Genomic DNA, 16,612 nt, shown 5'->3' with positions numbered 1-16,612 from the left:
TGTCTCTGCTCCTCCTCTGCTCTCTCTGTCTCTCAAAAATTAATAAACATAAAAAGAAATTTTTCTTCAAGAAATGCTGTTTAATGGCTACATATGTGGTGATTAAATTAGGAAAAGCTTGATAAAAGTGGTACAGAGACCTCCTGTCACTGAGGTCGGAGTGAGTCGTACATGAACATTGTATTGGTTCTCACTATTTAAACAACTAAATTCACCAAAATGTTAAACGAGTATAAAACATCTTTTTCACGTACAACAAATATTAGATGAAATGAAACCATTTCTATTTACTCAAGACAGTTTCCAGAGTAGACGCATTTATTTTTTAGATGCAAATATACCACCCCTCAAGACATATGAAATCATTGTCATTTCTGAAAATTACGTCTGCCAGAGAGAACCGCGAGCTCCTTGATTCATAGGCCTTAATCCTTCTGTGAGAGCCTCAGTGCTTCACGCTGGAAACATATCAGAGAAGGGCTCTGGAAAGAAGAACCACTATCAGCTCAGGAAAGAAGAGTTCCTTATGCTTTCTGGGTTTAGTGAGATCAAACTCGTTTTCCACCAAACGCTAACCTGAAGTAATAATCTTAACAAAGGCCAGTTCTGATTTTTCTCTCCTACCCACATAGAGCTCCAACATGACAGAATGCAAAATTAATGGCCCCATGTAAACTAATGTTGCAGAAACATCACATCTAATTTTTTATCTGAAATAAACAATATAAAATGTAATTATGTGATTGAAACTAAAGGTTGTGATTCTTAAGTACTCAGTTTTAGAAAAAGAAAAATATATCAAATACTGTATTTTTTTCACACCCTTAAAACATAAGGTTTTTGTATAAATTAAAACAGCACTTAAATCAAACACATATACAATACAGACTCATGAATTGCAATAGAAATCCTTGAAAAGTTTAAACACTTAAAAAAGTAAATAAAAGTAAACAATAAAAATACTGCAAATAATTTATAACCCTATCGTGTTGTTAAATCTTAGCGCACAGTACCGGATTCACAGTAACAAGGAGAGCTAAAATGAACACTGAGGTCACCGTACGTCAGATGGTGATCCTCAAATGCCATTAAATACTTGCCTTGAACTTGTGGGGTTTTGGCTTTCTAATAAATACGTAATAAATATCTGTAGCGCACGGTCCGTGTCGAGCACTTATCTTTCTCCGTTTGAAAGTCTTTCCCCAGAGTCCCACTGTCGGAGGGCCATCCCGGCGGGTGGGGGGCAGGGACTCTGCAGCACGTCCATCAACAAAGCCATCTTTGTATCTATGTGCTTCTGCAGTTTATGTATCCGCTGATCAATGTAGTCCACAAGCTTCTTTTCCATCAGTTCCATATTTTTAGTAAGGACCTTTTCCAAGTAGGAGCACACAGGCTGCTCTTCCGTGCTACAAATAAATTAAAACACACACACACACACAATATAACAATGATTCCTGATGTCATCACAAAAGCAACCAAACTCTACTAAAACAAGCAGCCAACACACATTGCCGAAATCTGCCTCCACAGCTGTGCTGTCTTCGTACAACATATTTCCAGGTTCCAAAAATACACATGGAACAGGCAACCACGACCCTGAGTGCCCAAAGTATTCTGAATCTTTAATTCTTTAACCATCTAAGCATACAATTGAAATGAGAATATAAAAATGAAGAGAATTTCTACCCTCAAAGAACAAGTCTTTACAAAGGCTCTGATTTTAAGCTCCAAATCAGAACAGATACCGTCCGATTTTTTAAGCTCTTCACATGTCTTCTAAGAACTTCCCTAAACAACCCTACAATTTAAAGTTTTGCCTTTTGTCACCATCTAAGTACCAGAAAGTTCTTTTCTAACCTGATGCGAAAACATGTAGAAATGAAATGTACTGGACTGGGCAAACAGAAATAAAAATAGTAAAAAGCACTCCAGTTCCTCAAGTTCACAACCAACCAACAAACAGTTCAGAGTGTGGTCCACAAAACCCTGGGGTCGCCATGACTTTTTCAGCTTCCATGAAGTCGCAAGTATTTTTATCCTACTACTAAGATGTCATCTGAACTTTTCATCCTCAGATTCTCATGAAGGTACAGTGACATTTTCCAGAGGCCACATAAGGTATAATATCACTGCTCTGATAATCAACACAAGTTATGGTTGTGTATTCTTCTGTTTCTTAGACTTTCCTAAGGTAGTAAGCTTAGGGTATAAATATTTTTTTCAGAGATTAACTCAGTTTGCTCTTGGTACCTCTATGGTCTTACTAGCTATTGATGATATATACTATAATGCAACATACAGGACAATGCGACCAAAAAAACTAACAATGATTTTATAAATTTAAAATAGTACCATCATTATGAAACCTTTTTAGAAAATATATTTTTCACAAAAATTGTCATATTACTATAGAATGGGCTTATTATTTTTAAACAAATGAATTTTTTATATATTCTACATAAATAAAGGTTCTTTAGAGTCCTCAATATTTCAAAGCGTAAAGACCAAAAAGTTTGAGAACACCACTCTAGAATATAGGAGGGGGTTTTTTAAACTGTGTTTTGTTTTGTTTTGTTTTTTTCCAAATAACTATAGATTTCACAGGAAGTTGTAAAGACACTGCCCTTCACCCACTGGTCCCAATGGTTACATCTCCCCTAACAATGGCAGAATACAAAACCAGAAAACTCATGCTGGCACAGTGCACGTGAATGCCGTTCTATCACGTGTGCACACATTCTCGTGAACGCCACCAGCACAGTCAAGATGCACAACTATTCCTTAACTAATGATCACCGACCGTCACGCTGCTCCCTATTGTCACCTCCACTCCCCTCAGCCCCTCCATCGCCAACACCTGACAACCACCAATGTGGTCTCCACGTCTAAAATCTTATTTCGGAAATGCCGTACAGATGTAATCATACAGCGCGTGGCCTCTTGAGATTCTCTTGTCACTCAGCGTCATGTCCCCAGGAGCCACCTAAGCTGTTACGTGTGTCAGTGGTTTGTTCCTTTTTATTGACTAGCAGCCTGTGATATGGATATGTCACAGTTTAACTGTTCATCTATTTTAAGACATTTTGCTTGTTTCCAGTTTTTGGCTATTACCTAGAAATAAAGCTTCCATGAACTGTGCATAGGTTTTTGTGTGGACGTAAATTTCCATTTCTCTAGGAATAATGCTCAGGAGTAGGATTGCTGGGTCATGTAGTAACTGTTGTTTCCTTTTCAAGAAACTGCTACAGTATTTTTTATAGTGGCTGCGGCATTTTTACCCCCACTGGCAATGTAGAAGATCCAGTTTCTCCACATCCTCATCTGCATTTGGTATTGTTACCATTTACTGTGTTTATTTTAGCTTTGGAGTAACCGTGTAGCGGCATCTTGCTGTGGTTCTAATATTCATTTTCCTAGTAGCCACAAAGTCAATGATGATCATCTTATCACCTGCTATTTGACATGTGTATCCTTTCTAGGAAAATGGCTCTATGTCTGTTGCCCACCTTCTGATTGAAGTTTTTCTAATGTGAGTTTTGACAGCTATTTATTAAATAGAAGTCATTTGTTAAACTTGTAATTTGCAAACATTTTCTCCCAGTCTGTAATTTGTATTTTATCCACTTATCTGGATCTTTTATGGGCAGAATTTTTAAATTTTGATGGGATTCAAGAGATCAAAGTTTCCGTGACTGTGATCTTGGTGTCATCTAAGGAGTCTTTCCCTGGTCTTAGGTCCCCAAGCTTTTCTCTTATATATTAAGAAAGTTTTATACCTTTATGTTTTGCTTTTATGTCCACGGTAATTTTCGTATAAGGCATTTAGGTCATGGTTCACTTTTTGCCCTTTGGATATCCCATTGCTCTCGCACCACGTTAAAAAAAAAAACCAAAACTACGCTTTTTCCACTGAATGGCTGTTGCAACTTTGTCAAAAATCAGTCAGCCATAATTGTTTAGGGGTACTTCTGTGTGCTCTATTCATTTTTTTATTTGAAAACAAGAGAGAGAGCGAGAGGGAGAGAGGGGCTATGAGGGAGAGGGAGAGAGAGGAGATAGGGGATTGGGGGAGAGGGAGGGAGGGGGGAGGGAGGAGGGAGAGGGGGGAGGGAGAGGGGGAAGGGAGGGGAGGGGGGAGGGGGAGAGAGAGAGGGAGGGAGGGAGGGAGGGAGGGAGGGAGAGAGAGAGAGAGAGAGAATGAATGAATGAATGAATCCCAAGCAGGCTCCATGCTCAGTGCAGGGTCTGACACAGGGCTCAATCCCTCGAATGGTGAGTTCATGACCTGAGCCAATATTAAGAGTTGGACAGGCATTTAACCAAATGAGCCACCCAGGTGCCCTGTATTTTCACATTTTAGAATAATCTTGTCTACATTTATAAAAAATGTTTTTGAATTTTGGAAGGAATGCCATTAAACCTACAGATCAATTTGGGGAAAACGGACATTGTTACTATTTTGAGTCTTCAAATTCATGAACATGTATGTCTCTCCATTTATTCTGGTCTTCTCTCTTTCATCACCTATCTTATAATTTTCAGTCTATAGATCCTACACATTTTGCTACATTTTTGTTTTTGCAATTATTTTTCATAGATTTATACACTTTACATGTATTTACATGTATTTTTATGTATCTCATTTTCTCTGGAGCATCTAATTTTGTCTCAGAGCACACTGGCTTCATAAAATGAGTTGAGAGGTCTTCCCTTCTCTTTTTTGGGGAAGTGTTTAAATTGGGTTCTGTAAAGGTTTGGTAGAATTCTCCAGTGGAACCACTTGGGCCTAAATATTTCTTTTATGTTAGTTTTCAAATTGTGAATTCAGAACTTTCAGTGGTTATAGGACTATTCTGTTTATCTCATCTTAGTTGAGTTTCGTAGTGTGTGTTTTTTTGAGGAATTAATCCATTTCTTCCAAACTGTTAAAGTTATGAGCATTAAGTTACTTGCAATATTCCTTTCTTTAAAAAGTTTATTTATTTTGAGAGAAAGAGCGTGCGCACGCACGTGTGAGGGGCAGAGGGGAGAGCGAGAATCCCATTGTGGTGCTCGACCTCATGAACTGCGAGATTACAACCTGAGCCAAGATCAAGAGCCGGATGCTCAACTGAGTCACCCAGGTGCCCCATTCCCTTTTTCAAATGGACTTAGAATGTGTAGTGACATCTCCAGTTACATTCTTTATATGGGTGATTTATATCTTCTATCTTTGCCTGTATTGCTAGCCAGTCTTACTAAAATTTTGTCAATTTCATTGAATTTCTTCATGGATTTTCTTTACTGTTTCCCTGTTTTCAATCTCATTGATTTCCACTCCTTGTCATTCATCTTCTTTCTATCTGCTTTAGGTTTATGTTGCTAGGCTTCTAAATTACAAATTCAACTTCTTGAATGGTTATGTAGGACAATTCTGATTATTTCATGTTTGTTGAGTTGTACTTTTGTGTTATTGAGACCTCTCCTCTCTTCTAATGTAAGCATTAGTGCTATCAATATTCTACTCAACACTTCTTTAGTAGCTGCATTCCACGGTTTGATCTACTGTATTTTCATTCATCTCCAAGTATTTTTAAAATTCCTAATGGGATTTCCTTTTTGAGCTGTAGAATATTTAGAAATGTGTTGTTGCATTTCTAAGTGTTTGGACCATTTTGCTGCTGCTGTTGTCTTTGTTATTGATTTCTAGTTGGTTTCATTTATGGTCAGAGAATATACTTTGTGTGATTTCAATGGTTTTAAAATTGGTTAGGCTTACTTTATAACTCAAGAAATAATCTTTGTGATTCTTCCATTGGTACTTGAAAAAAAATGTGTATTCTGATACTGTTGGTGGAGCTTTCTATATGTCAATTAGATCTTGTTGGCTGGTATGTAATTCTTTAGTTCCAAACTATTCCAACTGCCTCACTATCAGATGAAAACTCTAAATTAAGGGAGATAAAACTGTGGCAAAGTGGGTAAGCCAAAACTATGACCTGAGTCCTGAATTCCTGAATGACAAACTACACTTATGTAAAGGATAGGGAACATACTAAATTCTTTTCTTTTTTTATTTTTTTTTAATGTTTATTTTATTTTTGAGAGAGAGAGACAGAGCGTTGGGGCGGGGGGGGGGGGGGAGGGAAGGGACAGAGAGAGAGGGAGACAGAATCTGAAGCAGGCTGGGCTCTGAGCTATCAGCACAGAGCCCAATGCAGGGCTTCAACTCACGGACTGTGAGATCATGACCTGAGCCAAAGTCAGATGCTTATTAACCAACTGAGCCACCCACGTGCCCCAGGAACATACTAAATCCTTAACTATTGCTTAATCAAACCTGTGCTGCTAAAATATGAGATTATAAGATCAGGGGATAAGAGCTGGTATACTACAAATAATTATTATCCAAATATATATAGTTTTGATTATTCCAAAATTAGCCCAGGTCAAACATGATCTACAAAGAAAATCTATTATAATGACATGCTTAACATACCGAGCTCAAGAACAGAAAAAGCATAAATAAATAAAAACACAATGTAAAGCTTATGAGTCTACAACTCCTTGGTACTCATTCAAACAACTTTCTACTCCAACCTCTCTGAGGTTATAATCCTTCCACAAAATCCCTGAGAAGTGCTCAAAACCTCCACTTTCAGGCACTTCTTTCAAAGCAACCAATTCTACTTTGTATAATAGTTATTCCTTGTAAGTGTGTTAATGGTAAAATGTGGAAGCTCCTAAAATTATCTTTGGAAACACATTTTTAGGCAGTGTGCACGGAAAAAGTCTGTTTCCCTTCAGGCCATTCACACACCTACCTAATCTAAACCACATTTGTCTCAAAATAAAATACTTACGCAACACCAGCAATGTCTTCACCAGCCTTAGGGACGGTTTCCTGCCACTTGGTGTTACGTCCCACGCGGAGATGGCTAACGTGACTACATAAACTCTGGAGAAAAGGCAGCAAGTCAGAGTTAGGTATATTCGAGTTGTCACTTGCTTTCTTTGGTAGGAGAGAAGAAACCGCATTTTTGAGGTCATTCTCAAGAAGAACATGGCTTGGTGACACAGTTTTATACTCTTGGAGGCTCGTAGCCTTTCCGCCACCGGGTGGCTGCAGACTTTGATCGGTGCAAGCTTTCAAGTCTTCAGTCACGTTTCCAGAGGTCAAGCCGGTTCTGAAAGGAAAAGGCGTGGACGGGGACTTGTCTAAGGCCCCCGAAGTAGATGATGACTGCAGGTCAATCCCACGTCTGTAGCCAGGATTTCCCAAAACCGACTGAAGCTGCTCGCCAACGGGAATACGATTCTGAGCAAGGTAAAGAAATACACGTCTCTGTTAACAGTCATGACAGCTAACTTTGGGGGTAATGACTGTGAGGCAGGCAACGTGCATTCTTTCATTTGACCCTCAAAACGTCCACACGAAGCAGGCTACGATTACTACCCCCATATTGAGTGGAGGAGACCCAGGCTAAAGGTCACTTGTCTACGGTAACACAACTAGTTAAGTGGCAGAACCGGGCATGAACCTGGGCCACCTAACTCCACAGTCCAGGCTTTTAATGATTTCTCTGTAGTTTCTCCCTAAAGGAAATATTAAATATTAGCATGCTTGGCAAAACTGCATTAACATTCACGTCTCCGCTACAAAGGCCTCCTTAATTTATGGCGATAAAATATACTACTCAACTGAGTCACAATAATTGGTAATTTTCTTAGAGTTAAATATTCCCCTACTTTCCACATATGGTAAACTACTCATTTTTACTTAGCCATGTCTTTTGCAATGAGTTTTTCATGGAGGCCACATAGTCACTTAAAATTAAATGTACTACATACTTTTGTGACCTTTTCAATGAATAAAATGAGCTACCTTTGGCTGTGTTTCTTTTCAGAATTTCCAGGAGAATAAGAGTTCTGTTTTGTGGCCTCAACCAACTGCCCATGCAGTATTATTTCCTGCGAAGATTCTGGCTTACTTTGAAGGGAAGGCTGTCATATCTCTGCTATGCTCTTCAATTTTTCCACAGGAGGAAAACATAACTAAGTGTTAAGACATAAGGCTCTATCCTAAAATCAAAACAATAGAACTGTATGATGGGTTCTTATCAGGATATATCACCCCATAGTTCCTGCTGTTTAAGAGCTTGTGAGAGAAGGACATCTGGGTGGGTCTGACTCCTGATTAAGTGTCTGACTCCTGATTTTGGCTAAGGTCGTGATCTCACATTTTGTGGGTTCAAGCCCTGTGTCAGGCTCTACACTGAGTGCTGACAGTGCAGAGCCTGCTTGGGATTTTCTTTCTCCTCTCTCTCTGCCCCTCGCTCCCCTTGTCTCTCTCAAAAATAAACAAATAAACATTAAAAAAAAAAAAAAAGAAGGAGGGGCAATTGAATGGCTCAGTCAGTTGAGTCCGACTTTGGCTCAGGTCATGATCTCACAGTTCATGGGTTCGAGCCCCACATCGGGTTCTGTGCCAACAGCTCAGATGGAGCCTGGAGGCTGCTTTGATTCTGTGTCTCCCTCTCTCTCTGCCCTCCCCGGCTTGTGCTCTGTTTCTGTCTCTCAAAACTAACCGTTAAAAAAATTTTTTTAAAAAGTCCAATGTAAATGTATTCGCTACGCAAATTTTCATTTTCTGTTATTTCTTAATATTCGGATCATAAGAAAATCATTGCTTTTTAGTCATTTTTTCCCCCTCAGATCAGGGCTCTTTGGGGGATTTTTTTTCTCTGTATGAAGTATCAAGATATTCACAGGTCAGTCTATATGTCACTAGAGTAAATGAACAAACCTCAGGTGCCTGGTGGCTGTTCTACTTCTTTTTTTTTTTTTAATGTTTATTTATTTATTTCGAGAGAGAGAGAGAGAGAGGGCTCATGTGTGAGCAGGGGAGGGGCAGAGAGAGAGAAGGAGAGAGAGGGTGAGAGAGGGAGAGAGAATCCCAAGCAGGCTCCACACTCTCAGCGCAGAGCCCTACTTGGGGCTCAAACTCCCTAACTGTGAGATCATGACCTGAGCCAAAATCCAAGAGCCAGATGCTTAACTGACTCAGCCACCCAGGCACCCCTTCTTCTACTTCATGTCAGTTTGTTCAATTCTTATTTTTACTTGTCCTATCATATCTTATTTTGAAGTCGCATTAAGTCCTTTTGAAAGTGAACAGCTAAATACATATTAAATAATCGAAAGAACGCACTCTGCCAAACTAATTCCACTTTGAAGAATCTACCCTAAGGAGATATTGGAACAATTTACAAAAATAGACACTCAAATTCCTTCTATGTGTGGCTACTCATGCTACCAAAAAAAAAAAAAAAAAAAAAAAAAAAAAAAATCTAAAAAGCTTAAAATATTCATGAATCAACGACTGGTTACATTGGGTACATACCACAGAATATCCATAAAATCACAGAGATATTGTTTTATTGCTTAATAAGAGGCCCATGATATCCTGTTAAATGGAAAATTTTACTGAGCAACATGTACAGTATAAAAGCATTTACATAAAATTGTGCCCGTATACTTACACATGAATATATAAAGAGCTATGTATATGTGTGGGTATATGTAATTTCATCCACATGCGTGTGTATACACACACACGGATTTCTGAAAAACAGTTTTCTCTCTCTGTATGTTGTAGGACTTATAAAAGTATGAATTTTCTATAACTTTTATATTATAAAAACCTCCAAGATGTATCACTTTTCATACTCAGAAAAAAATAAAATTATAAAGTCATTTTTATTTTAAAGGGGAAAAAGTCCCATAATATAAATTCTGAACAATTTAATGTTTTCTCTAAGAAAATGGGGCATAGCCTTTCATTCAGGTAACTTTAAACAACTGCTGTATGTTAGGTACTTTGATATAGAATTCCTACTTGGTTACTCTAAATTACTAGAGCAAAAAATAAATCAAAGCTAGTATATCTGAACTTCAAATACAAGAAAATAAGGAATAACTTTAACATTTACTGCGATACAACAAAAGTCTGTATTGTCACATCAGACCTGCATGACTCGTGAGTGTCAACCTTTAATAAAGCTTTCAAGGAAACAAGCAATCCCCAAGGCACGGGTGAAGCAGGGGGAGGTCTAGGATTCTGACACAGCACCCCATGTCCTTTCTTTCCCCTTGAGGACAGGCCCAGGCCCAGGCCCAGTTCAAATTGACATATGAAGGCTGTAAACAGTGTGTGGCTGACCACTTTCGTAGCAGGCATGAAACATCCCCATTTTATGCTCGGATAATCACATGGTTCATGTGGCATTTTCCAAGAAGCCATGCCTTAGATTCCAGAGATTTCTGGTTTGTTAACAATAATCAGTCCTAGACAATCAGGATCCACTCCACAAATACGGATTCTCCCACATTAGGATGTTGAAAAGGCGACAGAACGGGACCATCTTCCTTCCCCAGGGTGTCCCCCCGAACTTCCTCCCATGAAGCGGTGGGAGGAAAGCTAGTTACCACGCAGTGTCTATAGTATTAACCCGTGAGCGGTGACTGGGACAGCTTATGTAGAGTTTCTACATGCACAGAATACTCTAGAAGGATACACACCGAACTGTTATCAGCAGTTACCTCTGGGGAACGGGATGATAGCTAGGAAAACACTTTGACGTTTTACTCAATAACCTTCTGCACGGATTCAAATTCATGGCAAAGAAAACGAGTACAACTTAAGGAATAAGACCTTAAGATTTAAAGACATGTACCTCTCTCCAAAATAACTCTACCATCTTTTTTTCCCCCCAAGTCAAGTTTTTAAAAGATAGAAATCAGTGAACTAGTCATATTTAATCATTCATCTCTTCTATTTACAAAATCTTTTGCTTTTGAAAACTTTTTTAAAATCTTCAGTGTTTCTCCACAGAATCTTTGCACTGAAAGAGTTATTCTCCAACCGCAGTGTGCATAAAATTAACATAGCATACTTGTTTAAAACACTGATTCCTGGATCCCACTCTGGGAGACTTAGTAGGTGGAAAAGTGTGGCCAGGATATGCATTTTGTAAACACTGGAAAGGATTATGATATAGGCGTTCTGTGGATCATACTTAAAAGACACACTATTCCTAAACCCTTTCAAATAGTAGTCTCAGGAGCTTGACAAGTTCTTCCATTATTCTCAATATTCCTTTACACAACTCTCCTCCAATTTCCTCTTTATCTCTATACTTGAGAAAAACTTTCTAAATTGCTCAAAATAGTGCCTTATCTACCAACAAGGTGCTAAATGAATAAATTCATGAAAAACTGTGAGGGTCTGTAGTAAGGTATTTTGTAGGAGGGGAAGTCTACAAAAATGCTATTTTACAAAAGCAAAGAAAAGATTTAAGTCAATACATGTCCTTATAAAAAGCCGTCACTCTGAAGTTAAACAAAAAAATTTCTTTTTACATTTATTTATTTTTGAGAGCAGAGACAGAACGTGAGCAGGGGAGGGGTAGAGAGAAAAGGAAACACAGATTCTGAAGTAGGCTCCAGGCTCTGAGCAAGCTGTCAGCACAGAGCCCGAAGCGGGGCTCGAACCCATGAACCGTGAGATCATGACCCGAGCTAAAGTCAGATGCTCAACCGACTTGAGCCACCCACGCGCCCGGATCACTCAAATTTTTAAGAGTCCCTGGACAGAATCCATTTCTACCTACCTGCTGCTGAAATCTAACCATATCCATCAGTTGCTGAGCTCCAGGTGACAACTTTGACCCCATGGACTCCATGATAGTCTGGACCCTCCGGAGGTCTATCCTTGATCCTAGAGCAGGAGAGCTTGTTGAAGAACTGGCTGAAACCCGCCTCATGTGTACCACAACTTTACTGATGAACACACACTGCTTTTCACCAAAGGAGAGCAACTGTTACAAAACAAAGAAGTTTCAGAAAATGATATTAAAAACAATCATCATTTAAAGTTACTCGTTACTTAAGAGTGAAGCATTCAAGAATCAAAAAATTAAATACATTTTCATGTTTACATTTTCTCTAGCATAGTCATAGAAAAAAAATTAAAATTTATCATGAGGCTCAGAAGTATTTAAATAAAAAAGCCCTTTCAAAGTAACAGACTACACATAAAATAGCAAATGGGGATGGGAAACATAAAATAACATTTACTCAGTTTTTTTTAAGGGATTAAAAATAAACTGTACCAATCTGAGAACTTCACATACTGCAACTTGCAATGTAAATATAAATATTTAAAGCAAAATAAGGCTGTCTAGAGCCCATGCTACGTTGCTTCTGAAATACTAAACGTAAGTCAGTACGTTAGAAGTTAGAACTGTAAGGGAATGTCAAGGTGATCTAATATATAGCTTGATACCTTACATATTTGAAAAATGAGTGCAGAGTGATTTTCTAACTTGTCAAAGGACACCCAGGTAGTAAAGGTCAGAACTTGGGACGTAGCTCTGCCAGCTTTTACCCCAGTAGTTTTCCCAGTGCTTCATGCTGCCTCATTTTGTCCATGTTTCTGAACCAAAAGACATTTTATGTGTGACAGGCACAACAAAGTAGCGAAGTGGAAAGGGACTAGGATTTAGAATCAGACAGAACTGGGTTCCATGACGACTCTACTTAGAGCCTGTGTGATCCTGGGAAAAGGCAAAAACCTGAAATCAGGAGTAAAATGAGGGAGGGTAATAACGACTTCACATAGTTGTCCTGAGAAGTACGTGTTAAAATTTCCAGTACTGACCGCACCGATTAAGGGCTCAAAACTGGGCACCAGTAGCTATTATTTTTATTTTAATTTTCATATGTTATTGCCCTGGAAGAAGTCCTCATAAGATCCCCCTAAATGAAACAGGTCCTTGCACTCCCTCCTACTTTCATAGAACAGTCACAAAACATTCTCCTTCAGAGACACACAAGCCCACGTATCACACAAAGACACAGGTGAACACAAGTCCACGATCAAAAAACTCAGTGTGACACGAAAGATCGGACTGTCATCAACAACTAAATAAACATCTCCTCAAATTTATACACCTACATTCCAACCTCCATGTGATCTCTTTCATGCTTTTTGATTCTCAAGTCTTCCTCACTATTGAATGTAGGACATATTTTGCACACTTTTGGACGTGTCTTGGCCACTATACTATTAGCAATATGAGGGTTTTGCTCCAATTTATTTTATTTCCGTTAATTCCTAAATGCTTAGTATAGGATCTGGGATCAAATGGCACTCTAATTGTTGAATGAATGAATCGCTTTATTTAAAAGACTTTAGAAGTTACTAGCGTTTACTCCTAAAACAACATCTTGGAATATTAACAACTTGGAAGGTCAGTTCTGTGACCTTCTCTAAGTAATAATAAGCACAGAGATAAAATATTTTAAAGGTTTTTTTTTTTAATGTTTATTATTTTTGAGAGAGAGGCAGAGACAGAGAGCAAGCAGGGGAGGGACAGAGAGAGGGAGACACATTATCGGAAGCAGGCTCCAGGCTCTGAGCTGCCAGCACAGAGCCCGACACAGGGCTCGAACTCACTGAGAGATCATGACCTGAGTGGAAATCGAATGCTTAACTCACTGAGCCACCCACACACCCCAAGATAAAATATTTTAAAGATAAAAATAACTCAACAATTTACTGTCTTTAGTCTCCTTGTATAACCCACAAAGTAGGTCCAAACAGGTGAGGAAACTTGACCAAGGCTGTTTTGTTAGCAACAAAGCTCATTTAATAGTCAGGGCTTCTGATTTCCAGCTAAGTACTCTTTCCCTAGACTCTAATGACCTCATTAAAGTTCACTGTAACAATATTTTTCCTGCTGAAGACACCAGTCCAAATTTCTTGAACTCTGTACTGCCTTTGTCTGGAACTTCTCTGTGTTCTCTTTGGATGTTTTGGGACAAAAACTGTCACTTTCTTTGCACCTAAGTTCTACATAAAAATAAAAAAATGTATTTAAACTCAGTTTTCCAAGGCTTAAAGCTAAAAGTACGATACCATTATATTAATAATAGCAAATGACATAGCATTGCCATAGCTAGTAAATGTTGATTTATTTTAAAAGAAGAATGTTGATAATTTTAAAGTTCATTTATTTATTTTGAGAGAAAGACAGTGCAAGCAGGGGAAGGGCAGGGCGGGGGTGGGGCAGAGAGCGTTCCAAGCAAGTTCTGTATTGTTCAGTGCAGAGCCTGATGGCGAGTTCAACTCATGACCCGTGAGATCACGACCTAAGCCGAAGTCAGAAGCTTAACCAACTGAGCCTCTCAGGTGCCCTGAATTTTGGTAATTTCTTAGAGAAGAATTTCTTCTTCCATGTTTAGTATTTCTCAACTAAAACCAGGGACCACACTGGACTTACCACATTAGTGAGCTATCAGAAAATAAGTTTATGTAGTACAAAAACAACTGTAGTTTTCAAATTAGTTATAATTTAGTGATTACTTACCTTTATTTTACAAGCATGTGTGGAGAACTCCAATTTTAGATATTTTTTGTACAAAATAATCTTTTCACCTTCACTACAAATAAAAAAGAAATGAATTTTAAAAATTTTCACTCATTATCACTTTTAACAGTTACGTTTGAAAATGAAGGTTTCCAGGACAATACATAAATCCTGAGATTCAGTTTTCCTGGTAAGACATGAAGAACTGTAGGTTCATACTGAGTTGCACTGGATAAAAAGACTACATCTGTCACTTACTACCTATATAAGATAATTAAAAAAGATAACAAATGTATAATCATGTAGCACAGAGCATATTTTAAAGCTCAATAAACATATCCATTATTTCCAACATATGTGGTATAATAAAACCGTTCATAGCTTGAATTTTATTAAAGAAAGATTAGGACAGAATCTTTTCAAGAATTCGGAAAAAAAAATCAAAAGTATAATAACACATTCAATATACTTGTATGGCACAGTCTGGGGTTTGTGTACTATTTGTAATGGGCTTCCTACAAGAAAATGTGTTCAAAGTTCCAGCCTAATTAATTTTTGGAAAACAGACCATTCTGAGTTAAGAGAGACAAGAAACATTTATCACAACTTCAAATCTAATCAAAGTCCTTCACTAACTAGCTATGATGTTCTACCAACTTATCTGCCTTCTGTTAGCTCCCAATTTCCACATTTATAAAAACTCCTGAGGGGCCCCTGAGTGGCTCACTTGGTTGAGCACCAGACTCTTGGTTCTGTCTCAGGTCATGATCCCAGGGTCATGGGATTGAGCCCCAAATGGGGCTCTACCCTGAGTGTGGAGTCTGCTTAAGATTCTGACTCTCTCTCCTCTTCTGCCCCTCTTCCCCACTCACACTCATTCGCTGTCTCCAAAATTAAAAAAAAAAAAAACAAAACAAAAAACTGGGCTCATGTACACGCCAAGATTCCTAGCGCCTAAACTTCTATTCCTGCTGGCATGTTTTTCTCTTCTCTCCCTTAGTGTCTGGCCTCAATGTCAGAGAATCAGTAAATACCACAAACGCTGGGGAAAAACAACACTGCTTGGGGGGGAACACTTCTGCATGAACAAGTTACAAACCTGTTATCCAGATCACTACAAACATTCTTGCCCCTACTGGTTCCACAGTACTCCTCTCCTAAGTATACTTCCATATTTCTTGCGGAACTTAAAATGCCAATAGAAACGATCTCTTCACCTCCGTTAGGGTCGCATCTCAGGTAAAGGAAGCAGGGGTTTTCATCTTGGTCACTGTTGAGGCTTCTTTTCAAAATCACCAGATCTTGGCTGAAAAGAATTGTTCAAACTGTCACACAGTGCACCTGTCTGAACGCTGCTCACGACCCTCCTATTGGGCCACCAGGACTTCTTCTAACTCCCTCCCATTGACCACGGCGGTCCCCGCACCCTCCCAAGCACCCAACAGACGCTCAAGACAGATTCACAAGGAGATGGGCACGCCACCCACCGGGGTTTTCCCCTCTGCTTTCTCCTCGGCTGTGGATTCAAGCCTCTGCAGTCCCTCTCCTTCAACATAAAAAGTTCCCTGGGCACCTACTGTGCGCACAAGAGGGGAGAGCAGAAGGCAACAAAAGGCCAACGCGGCTCTTTCTCATAATTAAGCGGATGCGGATTCTCGACAGTTCGTTTTTCTAACGCCCCCTCGGGACGACAACAGAGAGGCCTCCGTCGGGTCGCCTGGGGGAGGGAGGCGGACCCCGGGGGCGAGCCGGCGGAGATGCGGGGCCCCCGCAGTCAGGTCCTTCCCGCACCCCGGGCCCCCCACCCTCTCTCCGCTCGGCCCCGCCTCCCCTCCCGGCTCCCCCAGGAGCGCCACCATCCCCGCGCCGCGGCCCCGGTCCCCGCCGGCCCTGCTCACCCCGGGTCAGGCGGCGCCAGCAGCTGCTCCCAGTCCAAGTCCGGGGCGCCGACACCAGCCCGGGTGAGATGGAGACTCCGGGCCAGGGCTCCGCAGGCAGCATCCCAGGAAGAGGCCAGCATCGGGCGGCGAGTCACTCCCGCCTCCTCGGCCCGGGTGTCCATGCTGCAGCCGCCAGCCGAGGCCAACCCCGGAACCTCTCTTCCACCGCTTGCGTTTCCGCCAGAGCAGACGGAGGTGAAAAAGCACAGCGCCTTCCGGCTCGGCAGGCTTCAATTCCAAGACCAGCCGCTCCTTGTC

The 16,612-nt window shown here is 40.0% G+C and overlaps 1 protein-coding gene across 1 annotated transcript; it reads right to left on the bottom strand.

Annotated features, from left to right (window-relative positions):
• Window positions 1-59: 59 nt before the first annotated feature.
• CD2H10orf88 (chromosome D2 C10orf88 homolog) lies at window positions 60-16,606 on the bottom strand. The gene is made up of 6 exons (XM_043597773.1): window positions 16,313-16,606; window positions 15,514-15,720; window positions 14,415-14,487; window positions 11,655-11,861; window positions 6,846-7,300; window positions 60-1,409 (listed from the first exon to the last, which is right to left on the bottom strand). The coding sequence occupies exons 1-6, from the start codon at window positions 16,474-16,476 to the stop codon at window positions 1,175-1,177; spliced, it is 1,341 nt and encodes a 446-aa protein (XP_043453708.1). The 5' UTR covers window positions 16,477-16,606; the 3' UTR covers window positions 60-1,174.
• Window positions 16,607-16,612: the final 6 nt, after the last annotated feature.

The sequence above is a fragment of the Prionailurus bengalensis genome, chromosome D2 (genome assembly GCF_016509475.1).
Source record: "Prionailurus bengalensis isolate Pbe53 chromosome D2, Fcat_Pben_1.1_paternal_pri, whole genome shotgun sequence".
NCBI lineage: Eukaryota > Metazoa > Chordata > Mammalia > Carnivora > Felidae > Prionailurus > Prionailurus bengalensis.
This window is presented reverse-complemented; position numbering and strand designations above follow the sequence as displayed.